The sequence below is a fragment of the Megascapheus bottae genome, chromosome 3 (assembly GCF_031878675.1).
Source record: "Megascapheus bottae isolate mThoBot1 chromosome 3, mThoBot2.hap1, whole genome shotgun sequence".
NCBI classification, from domain to species: domain Eukaryota; kingdom Metazoa; phylum Chordata; class Mammalia; order Rodentia; family Geomyidae; genus Megascapheus; species Megascapheus bottae.
In genome coordinates, this window is record NC_143511.1 from 50,023,245 (window position 1) to 50,042,729 (window position 19,485).

General features: G+C 39.3%; 2 protein-coding genes across 2 annotated transcripts; both read right to left on the reverse strand.

Moving 5' to 3' along the window:
• Positions 1-5,207: 5,207 nt before the first annotated feature.
• On the reverse strand, positions 5,208-5,774 carry LOC150065464 (interferon alpha-3-like). Its single transcript, XM_090329366.1, has one exon. The coding sequence runs from the start codon at positions 5,772-5,774 to the stop codon at positions 5,208-5,210; it is 567 nt and encodes a 188-aa protein (XP_090185492.1).
• Positions 5,775-17,594: 11,820 nt separating this feature from the next.
• Positions 17,595-18,164, reverse strand: LOC150065465 (interferon alpha-1-like). The gene has a single exon (XM_090329107.1). The coding sequence runs from the start codon at positions 18,162-18,164 to the stop codon at positions 17,595-17,597; it is 570 nt and encodes a 189-aa protein (XP_090185233.1).
• Between the last annotated feature and the right edge of the window lie 1,321 nt (positions 18,165-19,485).

Sequence of the window (19,485 nt, forward strand, 5' to 3'; positions counted from 1 at the left end):
TCCACATGTCTTGTGAGAAAGAAGAGATTTGATGGGATCAAATCTCTTATTTCTCAGTAACTAGGATTATAGGTGTGAGCCACCAGGAGCTGGGTAAGATTAAATTTTCTTTTTTAAAAAACAAAGGACAAAACTGATAAATCAAAAAGTTGGTTCTTTGAAAGAGTCAACAAAATAGACCCCTGGCAAGATTAATCAAAAAAAGGAGTGGGGAGACTCAAATAAACAAGATTAGAGACCCCACAGGAACAATTACAACTGATATCCCAGAAATTCAGTCCATAATGAACAAGTACTACCAGGGCCTATATTCAAAGAAACAAGAAAATCTAGTAGAAATGGATGATTTCTTAAATAAATATAGGCTACCCACACTAAACAACAAAGAGGTAAACAAATTGAACAAACCAATCTCTTACAATGAAATTGTGGAAGCAATCAGGGAAATGCCAACCAAAAAGAGCCCAGGTCCAGATGGTTTCACTGCGGAATTCTATAAGACATTTAAAGATGAAATAACACCTATACTCTTGAAACTCTTCCGAGAAATAGAAACAGAAGAAGCAATACCAAACTCATTTTATGAAGCTAATATTACTCTCATCCCCAAATCAGGGAAAGACCCAACAAAAAAAGAAAACTACAGACCTATCTTTTTAACCAACACAGATGCAAAATTCCTCAATAAAATATTAGCCAACAGAATCCAGAAACAAATTTAAAAAAGCATACACTATGATCAAGTAAGCTTCATCCCACAGATGCAAGGATGGTTTAACATTCGCAAATCAATCAATGTAATACATCACATCAATAGAGCAAAGGATAAGAATCATATGACAATTTCTCTGGACGCGGAGAAGGCCTTTGACAAAATACAACATCCATTCATTTTGAAAGCATTAGAAAAAAATAGGAATAAGAGGTACATTCCTCAAAATAGTTAAAGCCATATATGAAAAACCTACAGCCAATATTATACTAAATGGTGAAAGACTGGAACCATTTACCTTAAAATCAGGAACTAGACAGGGATGCCCCCTCTCTCCATTTCTCTTCAATATAGTGCTGGAACCCTTAGCCAGAGCAATAAGGCAAGAAAAGGACATCAAAGGGATCCACATAGGGAAAGAAGAAATTAAACTATCCCTATTTGCGGATGACATAATCCTCTACTTGAGTGACCCAACAAACTCCACTCCCAAACTCCTAGAATTAATAAACTATTTTAGCAAAGTGGCAGGACACAAAATTAACCTTCAGAAGTCAGTAGCCTTCTTGTATACCAACAATACACAAACAGAAGGCCAAATCAAGAAAATGATCCCATTCGCAATAGCCTCAAAAAGAATAAAATACTTAGGAATTAACTTAACCAAGATGTTAAGGAATTATTCAATGAAAACTATAAAAGCCTAACAAAAGAAATTAAAGAGGATACTAGGAAATGGAAAGACATCCCATGCTCATGGCTAGGGAGAACCAACATAGTGAAAATGGCTATACTGCCAAAATTGATATCCAAATTCAATGCAATCCCCACCAAAATCCCAAAGCCATTCTTTATGGAAATAGAAGATATAATCCAAAGATTCATATGGAACTAGAAAAGACCTAGAATAGCCAAAACAATTCTAGGCAAAAAGAGCATTGCTGGTGGTATTACACTACCAGACTTCAAGCTCTACTATAGAGCCATAATAAAAAAAAACCGCTTGGTATTGGCATAAAAACAGACCAGAAGATCAGTGGAACAGAATAGAAGACCCAGAAATAGAACCACATACCTATAGGCAACTTGTATTTGACAAAGGAGCAAAAGATATACAGTGGAACAAACACTTATTCGATTATTGGTGCTGGCAAAACTGGGCAGCCACATGCAGAAAACTAAAAATTGACCCTAGCCTTTCTCCATGCACAAGCATTAACTCAAAGTGGATCAAAGACCTCAATGTCAGACTGGAAACCGTGAAACTGCTACATGATAAAGTAGGAGAGCCACTGAACTCATAGGCACAGGCAGTAGATTCCTGAACAGAATCCCAGGGTCACAACAGATAGGAGAGGGACTTGATAAATGGGACTACCTAAAAATAAAAAGTTTCTGTTACAGATAAAAGCATAGTCGCAAAAGTAGAGAGTTAGCCAACCAACTGGGAAAAGATATTCACCAACAATACATCTGACAAATGCTTAATATCCAGTATCTACAGGGAACTCAAGAGACTAATCCCCCCCAAACCCAAGAAACCATTCACTAAATGGGCAAGGGAACTAAAGAGAGACATATCAGAAGAAGAGATTAAAATGGCAGAAAAACATATGAGAAAATGTTCATCATCTATGGTCATAAAGGAAATGCAAATAAAAACAACCCTAAGATACCACCTTACCCCAACAAGAATGGCCAAGATTTTGAACTCAATGACAGTTGCTGGTGGGGTTGTGGAGAAAAAGGAACCCTACTGCACTGCTGGTGGGAATGTAAACTAATTCAGCCACTCTGGAAAGCAGAGTGGAGGTTTCTTAAAGAACTGAAAATTGACCTTCCTTACGATCACGTCATTCCACTTCTGGGCATCTATCCTGAACATCATAACCCAAGATATGATAAGGACACCTGCTCAGCTATGTTCAACTCTGCACTATTCACAATAGCCAGGCAATGAAAACAATCCAGATGTCCTACTGCAGATTAATGGATAGAGAAAATGTGGTACATATATACAATGGAATTCTACATAGCCAACAGACAAGATAAAATAATGGCATTCGCAGGGAAGTGGATGAATCTAGAGTGAATCATGTTGAGTGAGACAAGTCAAGACCTAAGGAACAAAAGGCACATGGTCTCCTTAATATGTGGCTATTAAATCCAAACAGTACAAGAGCGAGGACTGAATATTTGCATACCCAATGTTATGGACATGGTAATGGAAATATAAACATAACTCTATAGACATAAAAATCTATGACTCTATAGACATGTTTTATTTCATAAATTAATATGTTTCTATGACATACAAACCCTTAGCCTAATTTTGATTAAGTTCTAAAAACTAAGTCCCAGTGATTGTATATAGCGATTCCCTTCTTGAACACTTGTTAAACTTGTCACTTAAAATATGATGTAAAAATCAATGTTAATAAATTCTTTAATAAAAAACAAAGGACATACCTTATTGTATTAGAATGCCTTCAGTAAACTATACCACTAGTAAGAACTGGCAAAGAATGTGTAGAATATCAGTTACAGATACTAAGAAACAAGCTGCTAAGGGTTGTGACATTAAACAGAATGAGAGAGACAGAGAGAAAGAGAGAGAATACCTAATTTTTATTGTATTTTATTGTCGGGATATCGCATAGAGGGGTACAGTTATATTCAACATTACTTGTTGAACATTGATACCCCTTCTTAAGTTTTTCTTCCACCCTCCCTGAGAATAACTCTTGAATTGGATAGTAACCTGACATTCTTCCTGAAGATTTAACCAATTAGAGCAGCTTTCAATATACAACTTGAAAATGGAGAGTTTAATGTAAATGTAGAAACAACAGCATCATAAAAACATCTGCCTGAAGGGAAGCCTGGACTTTATAAGGACCTCAGGTACTCAGATAATGAGGAGAAAGGGGAGAAATACCAATCCCACAAGTGGGAGAAATAATGGAAGGTAATAATCTGAATTAGATGGAAACAAAAAACCAAAATCTTATGGGGAAAGAAAGCTTAATGAATCATAGTTGAAGAAATAATGCCCCCACTACCTGATGAATGTAACTGTAACCCCTCTATGCATTAACCAGATAGTAAAATACAATAAGAAAAGAAAGCTCAGGGACAGGGAGTTTGGCCTAGTGGTTAAAGTGCTTGCCTAGCATGCACGAAGACCCAGGTTTAATTCCTTGGTACCACATACATAGAAAAAACCTGGAAGTGGTGCTGAGGCTCAAGTGGCAGAGGTCTAGTCTTGAGAAAGTCCAAGGACAGTGCTCAGGCCCTGAGCTCAAGCCCAGGACTGCCAAAAAATAAGAAAGCTTAATGAACCCCAAGTAATATAAACTTGAGGGAATTAACAATAAACTAAAGGAACAAAATATTGCCAAACATTTTTTGACTACAAGTTAAGAAAATAACTCATAAAAATCAATTTCAAATTAAAAACACCACATAAAGATACTTTGAAGCTTATCATAGGTTATCATGCAAAAAAATACTTAAGGTAAACACACCTGTGTGCACACAGATGTAAAACATGTTGAACGATAACAAACTACTACCAACTCTATCCGCATGGGCCCTAAATCAGGTATTTCATTTTTAGGCATCTTTTCTTCTTCCCTACATTCCCAGGATTATTTCCTTGGCTGAGTCATAGCTGCATGTGTGTTACTCCAGCTCTGTGGATAGTACAAGGTTTTCTCTTTTTTCCTAATATTCTGAGAGTAAGGTCAGGTTGCAGGCATGGTTTAGTGGGAGAGCATCCACCTAGCAAGTATGAATTTCTGAGTTAAAACCCCAGTAAAAACAAAGCAGAAAATATTAACAATAAAATAAACAAAATTAAAAAGTAGGTTGAAAAGCCCAGCGCTGGTGGTTTATACTTATAATTGTAGGGTCTGGAGAGCTGAGAAAGGGAGGATCATATTTCTAGCCTAGCTAAGAAAGCAGACCTGTGGGAGTCTCTCTCTACACAAGGAAGCAGTGGCAGGCATCTATCTGCCAGCTCAGTAATGATGGGGGAGGGGTGCCAAAATGAGTGGATCACAGTGCAGGGATACACTGAAGAAAGGGACACATTAACCCCAAAAAGACGAGGGGAAAACAGGGCTGAGCCAGGGCTCAATACGTGACTAGAAAGTATAAGGCTCTGAGGTCAAACTCCAATATCAACAAAAATGAATAAGGATTGACACACAGAAAATTTCCTGTTGAAAACACTTGACAGACAAATAAAATTCAATTGATTACTTACAAACATGTTTTATTATAGAAAAGGCATGTAATATATCACATGATACTATAGGCACAAAATAATTTAGATCTTATAAATAGTTAAATAAATATATTGATGCACAGAGTTACTTTGGTCTATGCAAGGAGGTAGTATAAGTTACAAAGTTGAATGACACATTGTGAAATACTTCTAAAGCCACCTGAAAAATACATTGCACTTATGTCCTAATTAAAAGCCGTTGTCTTAATGGTTTCTTAAATACTCCAGCAAGTCGGCTGATGAAGAGAAGTATCTCATGACTTCAGTCCTGACAACCTCCCAGGCACAAGGGCTGAACTTCTTCTCTTGCAGGTAGAGAGAGATGCTGTGGAAGTGTCTCCTCACAGCCACTGTGGGGTCCTCTAGCTCCATGGCAGGCGCCTCCTCTCCCACCTCCCCTGTCAGACAGGCTCCCAGGTCACGCAGCTGATCAGAGAGGACAGTGCGCAGTGGCTCCACCAGGCTCTTCTGCCAAGGGGCAGGCGAGGTCTCCGGGCTGAAGAGGCTGGAGATCTGCCGGGTCATCTCATGGAGGACAGCCATGGCTTGAGCCTTCTGCACCTGCTCTCCATCAAACGCCCTCTCAGGGAACCCAAAGTCCTTTCTGTCCTGCAGGCAGGAGAAGAGTGGGACTCTCCTCATCTGTGTCAGGAGGCGCAGGGCTTTCCAGTGGCCCAGGCCATGGGTGGGGGGCAGCTCACAGCCCAGAGAGCAGGTTGCCCTGCAGCTGAGCACCAGCAGGGTCAGCAGGAAGGCCAAGGGCAAGGCCATGGTGGATGCTGCAGAGGCTGCTGGACTGGCTGAGGTGGAGATGCTGAGCCTCTGCCTCGGGGGTGTGTGAGGACCTGCATGTGCTGGCTTGGCTTAAGTAGGGAAGCTGGAGCTTCCATTTTCTGAATCCCCCCATCACTTTCTACTTCTCTTTTTGTTTTCATTTATGCTTTCATACTTCACTTTAGAGGGGAATTTCCCATTTATTATCTTTCCTCTATTAGCTTCCCTTCCCATGCCCCCCACACTGTTTTACATGTGTATATATATGTATATATATACCTATATGATTTTTAACAAAACTCCCAATTAAAATTCAACAACACTTATATGTGGTAATCCATTACTATAGTCTATATTTTTGAATAACACTTTTTATGAATATATACTAGGAGAGAGTATGAAATATTTTAAGGTGACAGTTAGATGCAAAAGTTTATCTAGTGCCAGCCACTGATACTTGAGCACGCTAGATATTCTCCATAGTTAATATTTTTCCTGTACTGAATATGATATAATCATAAATGTGTTGAAAGATGTTAATAAAAGTATATAATAAAATACAACCAAGTTGTTTTTCTTTTTCACAGGCCAAGCAAATCCAAACCACTTAAGTTCAAATTATAAAACTACTGTGAGATACACAGTGGTAGACACTGGTCAAGGATGTAATGGACAAAATGACCTATAAACATTGTCCTCTATTGCTAGAGATTTGTACCTGGCATCCTGCTAACATCTATGCCTTCCTTGAAATCTATGCCAGGAATTCTCATTCAATGCACAGGAAGTACAAGAAAATTCAGTGAACCCCAAAGAATGAGATTTTATGAGAGCTACCTTTGAAGGCCCCAAAGCTTGCAACATTTAAGATGTGTCTGTATACATCTCATAACTAGCTTTTACCATTTGTTCTTTGTCTTTCCTTTTTTGGTACTGGAGATCGAACTCAGGACGCTGCACTTGCTAGGCAAGTGCTTTGCCACTGAGCTACATCCCAGCCTAGGTTTCTTCCTGTTGTGGGAAGCTTAGTCACTTTTACTGAAAGATTGTCATTATAATCAATTGGAAATACAATTCCAAGACATACAAGATATATTTGAGAGGATTCTAAATATAAAGATACTTTTTAAAAACTCCATGATTTCAAAGTTCATAGTTGAAGATCATATGCAATTTTTTTAAAAGAGCAACCATGTGGCTATAGGGAATATGAAAGAGTCCCTGTCCATATTAATATTCGTGATCATGCAGGACTCTCAGGAGGCCAGCTGATCACTCTGAACTATTCAAGGTGACAGTTAATAGTTTAAGGTGACTGAGAATCAACTGGAATGATTTGCGTTATTTTTGTGTGGTAAAATATTGGCTAATTTTTCTCTAACAGTAATACTACAACTGTAAAGTCCATAAGACTCTGAACATCAATTAAACAATGAAAAGAAAACACAGAAGTGGAGCTGTGGATTAAGTGGTAGGGCACTGGCGTTTCAATATAAAGCCTGAGGGATAGTGCACAGTCTCTGATTTCAAGTAAAGGGATCTTTGCAAAGCATGTGAGAGGGCTAAACACACACACACACACACACACACACACAACACAACACACACACAACACAACACACACACACACACACACACACACAGAGTATTAGAACAAAAGGAGAAATTGAAGGGAGTCTCATTCAAAGTGCTTGACCCCTTTACCCACAAATCACCCAACTAATGTTCCTTTTCCACATCTTCCTATCTTGATTCAATGTGAGAATATTTCCAACCAAGTATAAATGGATAGAAATATTTTCCATGCAGTGTGGCCTATGAGTTTACCCGGTATAAAACATCAGCGTTTTTAGCCTATGCTAAGTAGAAGAATGTGATCACCGACCTCTTTGAGGTTATATATTAAGTATGACAAAGTCCAAAAAACTAGCGCCGGCCTTCACTGAGGTGGATCAACAGTCATCTGATCAGGGAATCCAGCACTGAACAGTTACATGAAGGAGGGATAGATTTCTACTATGTAGCTATGAATGATCCTTTAAAAAAATGAGTAGTATAGAGTATCAAATTTCAATGAAAAAGTCTTTAAAAATAATATCGCCCAGGGCCAGGAGTTTAGACTAGTGGCACAGTGCTTGCCTAGCATGCATGAAGACCAGCGTTTGATTCCTCGGTATCATGTACATAGAAAAAAAGCCAGAAAGGGTACTGTGGCTCAAGTGGTAGAGCTTTAGCCTTGAGAAAGCCCAAGGACAGTGCCAGGCCCTGAGTTCAAGGCCCAGGACTAGCAAAAATAATAATAATAATAGTAATAATGTCGTCCAGAATCTTGCCTGGAAGTGGCACTGTGGCTCAAGTGGTAGTGTGCTAGCCTTGAGTTGAAGAATTCAAGGATAGCTCCCAGGCTCAGAGTTCAAGCCCAACGATTAACAACAACAATCCAATAAAAGTAAAATTTCACACCTTAGCTTCTGAAATCAGCTTTTGGGAATTGAAACAGATAGATCTGATTACCAAAAAATGGAGCTTTTGTTCTCTAACCTGTTAGTAAATTCACAACGCATAATGTATACTACCATATTTTCAAATCTTCTCTGAGTTTGACTTTTGGTTTTCTTTTCAGATAGTAAAAATCTCTAAGGAAAAGTTCCTTTCAGAGTTTAAGAAACAGTGAAATTGCTTAAAGAAAGCCAGATGCATAACCTTCTTTTCTACTTACTAGCTTATGTTTGAAGATCATTAATGTGGAGAGGCTTCCCTGGACTTTCCTTCTGGTAACATCACCATCACAGAAACAATTTCTACAAGAAATGGCATTGAGTATATCAGTAGTTTCTAATGTTTTAATTTTTATCTTGTGTCCTTGCAGCTGGTGATGGTTTAATGGTCTAAATTTGTGCACCTGACATGTCATTGCATTCTGATTTGTGGTAAGGCAATTTCCATAGAGAAAAACAAAGAGAGGCTGGGGTAGATTTGTTCTTTCTTAAAATTTCCTTTGCAGCTGACTTACTATTTCTCTTTTACAGTTTCTTAGAAAGCAAAATCCATACTTATTTGTGGACTAAAAGAAAAATGATCATTTCAATTAATAAGAAAGTGAAATCAAGTAAGGTGTCTCTGAAGGCAAACTGCCAAACAAGGTAAACTTGTTTGGCAATCACCTCAGATCTCAGCAGGTGGAGATCTGGTGAATGAGAAATCAGTCCAGTCCACGCATAATTTGAAATACTACTCCCCAGATAGCTAAGGCAATAAGAGATATGGAAATAAAGCAGGAGTGGGAAAGGGCATGGCAGCAAGTCGGCGTTCTGACAACAAAATTCTAGTATTCAGAAACAATTTTAAAGTAAATAACAACAAACAACCAAGTGCTCAGAGCAAAATTCAGTGCAGCAAGGACCTGGGAAATCTAAAGATCAATGCTGAATTTCACAAAGGCATTTGGGCAGGGGCATCTGCCTCCGTTTTGCAAGAGCAAGTGTGTAACTTTCTTCTCATTATTGGATTGGGGATCAGACATGAGGGGAAAAGGAGAATCCAACCAACCACCTCAAAGGAGCCAGGCACAGGAGAAGGGGTGAAAGTTACCTTCTCCACCTAGTCAATAATCCACTCACTCGCTGGAAAGACTGCCTTCACACAGAAATAAGAGGAAATTATGATGATCTCAAAAGATGGATGATCTCTTAATCTGAATAGTAGTAATATCACTGCTATGAGTTATGCTTCTGAAAGCAATACCAGGAAAACTAGTACATAGGAATCACAAATCAAGTGCTGGTCTAAAATTATTTGAAAATATTGATTCTGTTCTCCAAATAGGACTGTGCTATCCCCATTTACAGAGTTTTGAAGAAAAACATGAGTACGGATGTATAGATGGAATATTCCAAAGACACCCATGATCTAAGATCACCACCTGAGGAAGAGTTAAGATAATGGCTCCACTGGAAAGGCCCACTATGAGAGAGAAGAAGAGAAATGGAAGTAGGAAGTTCTACCCAAAAAAGAAGCCACAGTTTGAAATCATGAAGTTGAGATGACAAAGAATCTTGGACCCACTTTAAATACCAAAGTTGGTGTCCATCATTTCTTAGAATAACAGTGTAAATGTACCTGTCTGAAAAGTCTAAGGAAATGTAGACTAAAGCCACCTGGTTTCAGTGCCAGGAACCAGAATCCTAAACAAAGCACCATGGATCTGTAGCTGGCATCCTGCTCTTACTTCCCTGTCTTCTATGAGTATTGTGGTGTGGCTTCTCTTTGGATGAACAAGGAAATGTAAGAAACTTCCACGGAATGAGATTTGTTTAGAGTTCACTATGAGAGGCTCCAAAACTTTCAGTATTTAACATGTGTTCACATGCATCTAAAGACTAACTTTCCTCTTATTGGGGGACTAACTTTCCTCTTATTGGGGGATGCTTGGTCACTGCTTACTAAAAGATCATCATCATCATAAGAGGGGAAACATAATTTCCATACAGAAAGCAGATTAAATCTTCATGATTCTAAAATTTATAGTTGATAATTTTATGCAATAAAATTTTAAAAAGAGCTACCATTTGTTTGTAGGGACCTCATTTCACATTTTTCTTTTTAGTGTCCATAATGTGAAATTGAGGGGAAAAAAGTTTATAAAATGTGGCAGACTCACTGTACAATTTGGTTCTCATGATTGTCTAGAACCCCAAGGGACTACCTCATTCTAGGCTCTCCAACCCCATGGTAAGAATTGACAGTAAGTATTTCAAGACCTGCTCTTCATGTTTTTGGATCTTCCCTGATATTAAAATGTGGGATTCAGTGAAAACCTATCAGAGTTATTTTCATAAATTTTATGTTGTAAAATAAGTGGTTAATTTTTCTCTGAATTAATATCAAAACAAGAAAGTCTAGAGGACTCTGAACTCCAATGAAACAGTTAAAAAGCCAAAAGTGGAGCTGTGGCTCAAAGGGTAGAGCCCTCTCATTGACCAAAACAATTCAGGGATGGTGCACAATCTTCAAGTTCAAGTACAGGGACCTGAGCGTGAACGTGCGTACAGGTGCTCTTGCACCTACATGCGCACCCTGCCCATAGTCACACACACACACACACACACACACACACACACACACACACACACACTTAGGACAAAATGTGAAGCAGAAGAGTGGTCCTGTTAAAAGAATTTTCTCTCCTCTCTACAAACCACTTAACTGGATTTCCTTTTGTTATCTTTATTTCTTTGTGTCATATGACAATCAACCTGGACCAATTAAAAATAGATGGCAGGAAATATTTTTCCCTGTTTCCTCATCTAAATCACCATAACTTTTTCCATATATTTATTATAATTAATAGAATGGTTACATTATATTCGCTAGAGAGAAGATGCATTACTTCACAAACATTGATATCCTTTCTCATGCCTTGGTCCGCATTTCCCTCCCCTCACCCCCGCCCCTCATCTTATTTTCCTCCCTTCCCTATCCACTTCAAATAACCAAATACGCATATACACAATATATCAGATAACAAGGTGAAATACTGGAACCATGAGATAACCAAGGGACAGCAAAAGAGATGAGAGATAACATAGTACATTAAGGACAACAATCACTCATTATATGGCTTTTGTTTCTATGTCCTGGAGGTCCTTTGGTTTAGCATCATACTATATGTAGTCTTATGAATCTGAGTTTTGTTCTATTGTAAATCTCTGCTAGGAGAGCGAAGGTTTCTACTGATTAGGACAAATGAGGGAAACCATTGAGCCTATGTTCCTTTGAGTTTGATATGAATCAGTTCATATGATTTTTTTAAGTCTTTCCATTTCCGTACAAATGGGGCAATGTCATTCTTTCTGGCAGCAGCATAGAATTCCATTGTGTATAAATACCACATCTTGTTGATCCACTCATCAACTGAGGGGCATCTGGGTTGGTTGCTTGTCTTTGCTATGGTGAATAGTGCTTCAATGAACATCGTTGTAAATCACCAGAATTTTAAAGTATGGAATGTGAAAGAATGTGCTCAAGACCAGAGACATGGTTGAGCCTGTGTTCTGGATGACAAAGCCCCAAGTAGACACTTCTAGGGTCTTTCAAGTTGTGCTGGCCTCCACTGAGGTGGACCAACTGGTTCATCTAATCAGGAAATCCAGCACTGACCATTCCAGTGAATGAGAGGTGCATGTGTATTGTGACGTCATGACTGATAGAGGTTGTTTAAATTTTATTACAGTAAGTCTTATCAAGTTCAGTGAAATAGTTTTCAATGAATTAGGTCTTTAGGAATCTTTATTATAAAAGTTTATGTTTCATCTGGTCACGATGGCTCACACCTATAATCCTACATACTCAGGAGTTTGACACCTGAGGATTGTGATTCAAAGCCAGCCTGGGCACTAAAAATGGTAAGACTCTTATCTCCAATTAACCACTAGAAAACTGGAAGTAGACTGTCACTCAAGGGGTATGGTAGAAGCCTTTAGTTGAAGAGCTGAGGGGACAAAGCCCAGACCTAAGGCTCAAATTTCATGGACTGACAAAAAAAGAAAAAAAAAGGTTAGAGTTCATAATTTCATACTTTAGAACTTGAACTCAGCTTACAAGAATTTAAACCCATTCATGAATTATAGCTTTAAGATTTTAGAGCTTTTATTCTCTATTTTACTAAATTTATAATGAATAATGTATATTTATTAATGAATAGTGAATAATGTAATGTTATATCATATTAGAAAGATTCTGAATATGGTTTCAGGCCTTTATAAATTAGTAAAACCTCTGAGTACAAATTCCTTTGTGGGTTCAGGAAAAACTGCACTTGCTTAAAGAGAGCTATATGCATAACCTTCTTCTCTGTTGGCTGACTTCTGTTTGATTCTTTCTCTAAATCCCCAGCACTAGAGCAATTTCAACCAGAAATAACTTTCAGTTGTTTCTCATTTTTAATTTTAGTTGTATATATTTGAAGGTGGTGGTAGTTTAATGGTCTAAATTTGTCCAGCTTTCATGTCACTGCATTCTGTTTCACGGTGAGGTAATTTCCATAGAACAAAACAAAGAAAGAGACTGGGGTAGCATTGTTCTTTTAAATTAAACTTTCCATTGCACCTGGTTTATTATTTCATTTTACATTTTCTTAGAAAGCAAAATCCATAGAGTTTTTGTGGGCTGAAACACGAATGGTCATTTCAATTGTCATGAAAGTGAAAGAAAGGGATCTCTGTAGCAAAAGTGACAACTCACAACCAAGCTGAATGGCCTTTGACAATCTTGTCAAGTTTCAGCATGTGGGACATGGAGAAAGAGAGCCACACCTGTTGAAGCAGAAAGTTCAATTACACCCCTCCCCCAAATTAGTAAAGTAAATGGAGATAGGGGAACAGGACTAGAGTGGGAGAGTGCATGTCTAGCAAGTACAGGACCTGAAAGATTACCCTAATGTCTAATGTTTATGTAAATAATGCCAAATTATTCTTAGTAAAATTCAACTTAACAAAGCTGCGAAAACACTCAAGTTCAATGCTGAATTTCACAAAGGAATGGAAGTAGCTGGTTTAATATAGCCAAGGAGGAGCTACTCCAAGGTTAGTGAGCTGCTTCATTTGTTCAGGGGCAAGTACATGATTTTTCTAATGAATAGATTTTGGTTAAGCCACGAGGGGAAAGGGAGAATCCAACCAATCAACTCAGAGGTCTCTGACTCTGGAAGGGTGGTGATAATTACCTTGTGTGAGGATATACACAGACAATAATCAAGGGAAAGAATGCCTTGAAACAGAGACATAAGAAGAGAGAATCTGAGGGCTGGAAGCCTAGCCTAGTGGAAGAGTGCTTCCCTAGCACACACAAAACCCTGGGTTCAATTCCTCGGTATCACATTCTCAGAAGAAGCTGGAAGTGGTGCTGTGGCTCAAATGGCAGAGCACCTTGAGCAAAAAGTGTGCAAGGACAGTGCTCAGGCCCTAAGTTCAAGCCCCTGGACTTGAAAAGAAGAAGAGGAAGAAGAAGAAGAAGAGGAAGAGAAGGAAGAGAAAGAGGAAGAGGAAGGAGGAAGAAGAAGAACAAGAAGTAGAACAACAAGAAGAAGAGAGACTTTGATTATCTCAAAATCTCCTTTTTGTAATTGGTACTAGCATTAATTATGTTTTTAAAAACAATACCACAAAAACTAATACATTAGACTTATAAGTCAATTCGTGTTCTAAACATCTTTGAAAATATCTACTTTCTTTCAAATAGGACTGTGTTTTGCCTATCTATACAGTTTGGAGGCAAACATTAATATGGAGTAATGGATGGAGTATTCCCCAAACACCCATGACCTAATACCACCACCTGAGGAAGAGGAAAGATGATGACTCCATTGAAAGGTTCCTTATGGAATGTGGAGAATAGAAGTGGACATTGACCCATGCCTATAGTCCTAGCTATTGAGGAGGCTGAGATCTGAGGATTGCAGTCCAAACCAGCCTTGGCAGGAAAATCTGAAAGACTCTTACCTCCAACTAACCACCAGAAAACTGGAAGTAGCATTGCGGCTTAAAGTAGTAGAGCACTAGCCTTGAGCAGAAGAGCTCAGTAACAGCACCTAGGCCCCGAGTCTGAGCCCTATGACCAACAAAACAGAAGAAAAAGAAAGAAGAAAGAAGAAATGGACATAAGAATGAACATCCAAGTGGAAGCCACAGCTTGAAATCATCAAGTGCTGAAATGACCAAGGAGCCTAGGTGCCACGTCCAGTACAAAAATGCCATTATCCATTGTTTTGTAAAGCTACAGAATTGTAATGTAACTTTGTCCTCATTCTATGGAAATATTTAGTAAACCAAATGGTTTAGTGCCAACGCCAGAATCACCAGCAAAGCACCACTGGTCATCTTCTGCTAGTCCATGCAGATATGTATGCTAGTGTCTACTTCTTGGCTGAATGTAAACAGGACATACCATTAAGGAAAGAACTGTAAAGTTTCACCACTTCTATAGGCATTCTGCTTTCTTGCATTAATATATTGGAGATCAGGTGCTGGGAAGTAGAAAACAGACTCCTCATAATTTTAGACAAAGGTAAAGGATAGAGTCACATATAGTAACGAAAATGGCTAACAGACCTACCATATTGTGAATATTACTCCTATGAAAATATTCTGCTCTACTTCTAGGTTTCTTGGCTCTGGACTACTGCCATTGAGGATAGATCTTTATTTGTTGTGGGGCTGCACTGTGAACTGTGGGATGTTTAAAGGTCTCCCTGGCCTCTTGTTACTAGATGCCAGGAGTATCTTGCCCTCTGTAGTGGTGACACCAAAAACATCTCTGGATATTGCCACATTTCTTACAGGGTAGGGTAGAAAAATCCATTGTACTTTATAAATCATCTACTCCTTTGTCTAAATGGAATGTGTAAAGACATTTTTTTCTGAGCAAGTCAAAGATAACTAAGCTGAAAAAAGAAAAATACTCTGCTAAACAACTTAAAATGCATTCTTTCATTTACTACTGACAATTCTGTTAACATTCTGAACCCCTTTAATTTATGAGAAAACAGGGACTTGTAGAGTTAGGATGAGTTACACCACATTTTTGTTGCATCCAAGAAGAATAGAATGTCAATATCAAATTGTTTATTCCATGTAATATGTACTATCTGAGGTTATATTACAGGTTAGGTACAGAAGCACCTACGTTGCAACCATCATCAACCCAGCAATATGACAAAAGGAAAGAACATCAGGTATGGCTAAACCAAAAATACGACACCCTCCTGGAATCTGCTACAGTCCACTAGTGTGATCTAAATGAATTTTTGATTTCTTCCTTTGTGTGTGGGGGTGTTTAGGGGCTTGAATTCAGGGCCAGTGCTCACGCTATTCAAGACTTGTTCTAGCACTTGAGCCATAGATCTACTTCTGGCTTTGTGGGTGGTTATTTGGAGAAAAGAGTTTCATAGACTTTCCTGCACTAGCAAGAAATCATCAGTGCTATATAAAGTAGTAATGTAAAAATGTGACAGATTATTATTGAAGCTAAATATGGAATCATTTAAAATAAAGATTATTTTGGCAACATATCAGCTTATTAAAATCTATCTATCTACCTACCACCTCTAAAACAGGTAGTGGATTACACTTGTAATATTAGCCCCTAAGGAGACTGAGATCTAGAAGATTCCAATTAGATGTCTGTCTAGGCAGAAAATAATTCTACATCATTGGAAATCCAAATAGCAAGCAAATAGCCATGCTGGAGGGATGGTTAAACAGTAGAGTGTCTTTTTGCAAGCTATGTCAAGAAAGCACAAAGTCTTGATTTCAAATTCTAGTATTGCTATGGAATAATAAAAAAGTTTGTAAACTCACACTTGCATGGACGCACACATATACATACACACAACCTCATAGAAACAACAGAGTAAAGCTCTAAATAGAAAAATGAATTCATACTGTAGTTTTGATCCAATGGGCTTCTCTGCTTAGTCAATGGCCACTCATGTTTCTGACTATTCTCCTATGCTTTGTGCTTATTAACCTGTCCAATTATTGTCCCAAAGGTGCCACTGCATTCCACTTTCCTACAACAATGGATGGGTTCTGTCCATACCTTTCCTGCCCCCGCCGATTTCTCTCCTAAGCAAGCTGATTTTCTTCAATCCACTCTCCTTTCTCTCTTGATGGTCTCTAAAGGGAGCTGTCCCATCTCCATTTCCTTTGGCTCTATTCCATTTTGTTTTAGTATTTGAAGAATGGTACATTTATGTTTACTCTCTACATACTGTGCTCATATTCCCATTGGAATATCTCAGTTTCCCCATGTTAACTTCCACAAGCTCTGATCCTTGTACATTGGAAGCTCATATATGGAACTGGCAGTGGTTATACAGGCTTAGATATTGACAGTCAAGCTGGGCGAACTAGCTCACACCTGTAATCCTAGCTACTGAGGAGGCTGAGGCCTGGGGATCAAGGTCCAAAACCAGCCTGGCGCAAAGGACCTGAGACTCTTATCTTCAATTAACCCCTGGAAACGAGATCTAGGACTTGGGTCTAGGGTAGGGTGCTAGCCTTGAGCTGAAGAGCTCAGGGACAGGGTCCAGGGGTAGGGCAGTTGCCTTGACCTGAAGAGTTCAGGGACAACTCCCAGGCTCAGTTCAAGCCCCATGACCCACCAAAACAAATGATAACTACAGTCAATTTATACAATTCTGTCTCTTTGAAAGTCCTCCAGGTCAGAGGATCATAATATTAGCCTGAAGGTAGCATGTCATCTGGTTTATAAACCATCAGCTGAATTTTCCTTTCAGTATATTTACATATCCATGGCCTTACACACACTACATAGTTGCTGTTCTTTAGGCACACTGTCTCCCCAGTGCAAGAAGAAACCAACTGACACTGATAAATGGAGTAAAATAACCATGAGTGAATGAAGTACATTTCCCTCCATTTGTAAGTCTCACGAGTTCTGCAGGTTTTTTTAGACAATTAAACATAAAATATAAGCTTCTTTAGGAAAAGTTTAATAAACTATGAAATATATGTATAAACCACAATAAAGATGTCCATGAAAATACATATAAAATAGTTAAAATCTGGTAAATAAATAAATAAATATGTAACTAGAAGCACAGCTAAATCAGAATGGATAAAAGAGAAGAAAATCTAGAGACTTGATCACAATTTAACCAACACTTCTGAACACATCTAAGAGATTCACTGAAGTCATGTCAAATGATAGCAGAAATGACAGTTTGAAAATGGTAGAGTTCGAAGAAGGGAGACATCATCTTCCAACAGTGAGGAAAAGTCCGTGTAGGATGACAGCTCATTCCTTACTCTTCATCCTCTCCAGCAGGTGTGCAGATGAAGAGAAGTATCTCGTGATTTCTGTCCTGACAACCTCCCAGGCACAAGGGCTGAACTTCTTCTCTCGCAGGTAGAGAGAGATGCTGTGGAAGTGTCTCCTCACAGCCACTGTGGGGTCCTCCAGCTCCATGGCAGGCGCCTCCTCTCCCACCTCGCCTGTCAGACAGGCTCCCAGGTCACGCAGCTGATCAGAGAGGACAGTGCGCAGTGGCTCCACCAGGCTCTTCTGCCAAGGGGCAGGCGAGGTCTCCGGGCTGAAGAGGCTGGAGATCTGCCGGGTCATCTCATGGAGGACAGCCATGGCTTGAGCCTTCTGCACCTGCTCTCCATCAAACGCCCTCTCAGGGAACCCAAAGTCCTTTCTGTCCTGCAGGCAGGAGAAGAGTGGGACTCTCCTCATCTGTGTCAGGAGGCGCAGGGCTTTCCAGTGGCCCAGGCCATGGGTGGGGGGCAGCTCACAGCCCAGAGAGCAGGTTGCCCTGCAGCTGAGCACCAGCAGGGTCAGCAGGAAGGCCAAGGGCAAGGCCATGGTGGATGCTGCAGAGGCTGCTGGACTGGCTGAGGTGGAGATGCTGAGCCTCTGCCTCGGGGGTGTGTGAGGACCTGGATGTGCTGGCTTGGCTTAAGTAGGGAAGCTGGAGCTTCCATTTTCTGAATCCCCCCATCACTTTCTACTTCTCTTTTTGGTTTCATTTATGCTTTCATAGTTTACTTTAGAGTGGCATTTCCCAGCCATCTTGGTTCCTCTACTGGCTTAGCTCTGTATTCACCAATAGATTTCCAGTTATTTTATTAATAGGACCCTTGACTAAAAGTCAGCAACACTAATATGTGATTATAGAGTACTAAACTATATACCTTGGAATAGTACTTTGGAGTCATGCGCTTTTTAAATTTTCGTTGAATCTTTGGTTAGACAATGAAATATTTTAAGGGTAAATTTAAAAGTTATCTAATGGCTGGAAACTTGTGGTACTGGTAGAGTACTTGCCCAGAATGTATGAAGACCAGCGTTCAATTTCTTGGTACCACATACATAGAAAAGACAGAAGTGGTGCCACAGCAACACTTCTACTGGTAGAGGGCCAGCCTTGAGGAGAAAGCCCAAGGACAGTGCTCAGGTCCTGAATTTAAGCCCTAGGTCTATATAAAACATGTTATCTAGTGCTAGTCACTTACACTTGAGTATGATATTGGAGAGATTATAGTTTGCGGCCATTTCAAATGCATGAGAAAAGTTCTCATCTGAAAGTAGGAATCTAGGCATCGTGGCCTTCATCTTTTTCCCACATATAATAGGAAACCTGAAGTAAGCGCTAAACCAGTGAGCAGGCATATGTGTACTGCAGCACCATGACCCTATCTCCAGATGGACCTGGAGGCATGGCTGAGAAGTAGAGCAACTCACAGCGCACACTGCAAGACACACTATGGTCTTTCACCCGGAGGAAAAGTCCCTTGGTACTCACACAAAAGTGGTTTTGCATGTATGTTAGTGGAACTGAATTTTGCAGTTATGTTTTTCTCTTTTCCATTACTTATAATTTATTTTTATGGGAGTTTGTGTAGTTCTCAAAGTTTTAATGAATCACAGTTCATGTTCAGTGTATAAGTTCCCAAAGTAATTAACACCAGGAAAGTATCTACAAATTTCCTTTCAAATAGTTTTCCTTCAAAACTGCCAAAATGAGCCAGGCACTGGTGTCTCATGCCTGTAATCCTAGCTACCCAGGAGGCTGAGATAGAAGGATCCTTGTTCAAAACCAATGGGGCAAGAAAGTCCATGAGACTCATCTCTACTTAACCAGAAAATCGGAAATGTTGCTGTGACTCAAAGGGTAAGGTCATGG

Coding starts and splice junctions, on each gene's coding strand:
- LOC150065464 (XM_090329366.1), bottom strand. CDS start 5,774: ATGGCCTTGCCCTTGGCCTTCCTGCTGACCCTGCTGGTGCTCAGCTGC.
- LOC150065465 (XM_090329107.1), bottom strand. CDS start 18,164: ATGGCCTTGCCCTTGGCCTTCCTGCTGACCCTGCTGGTGCTCAGCTGC.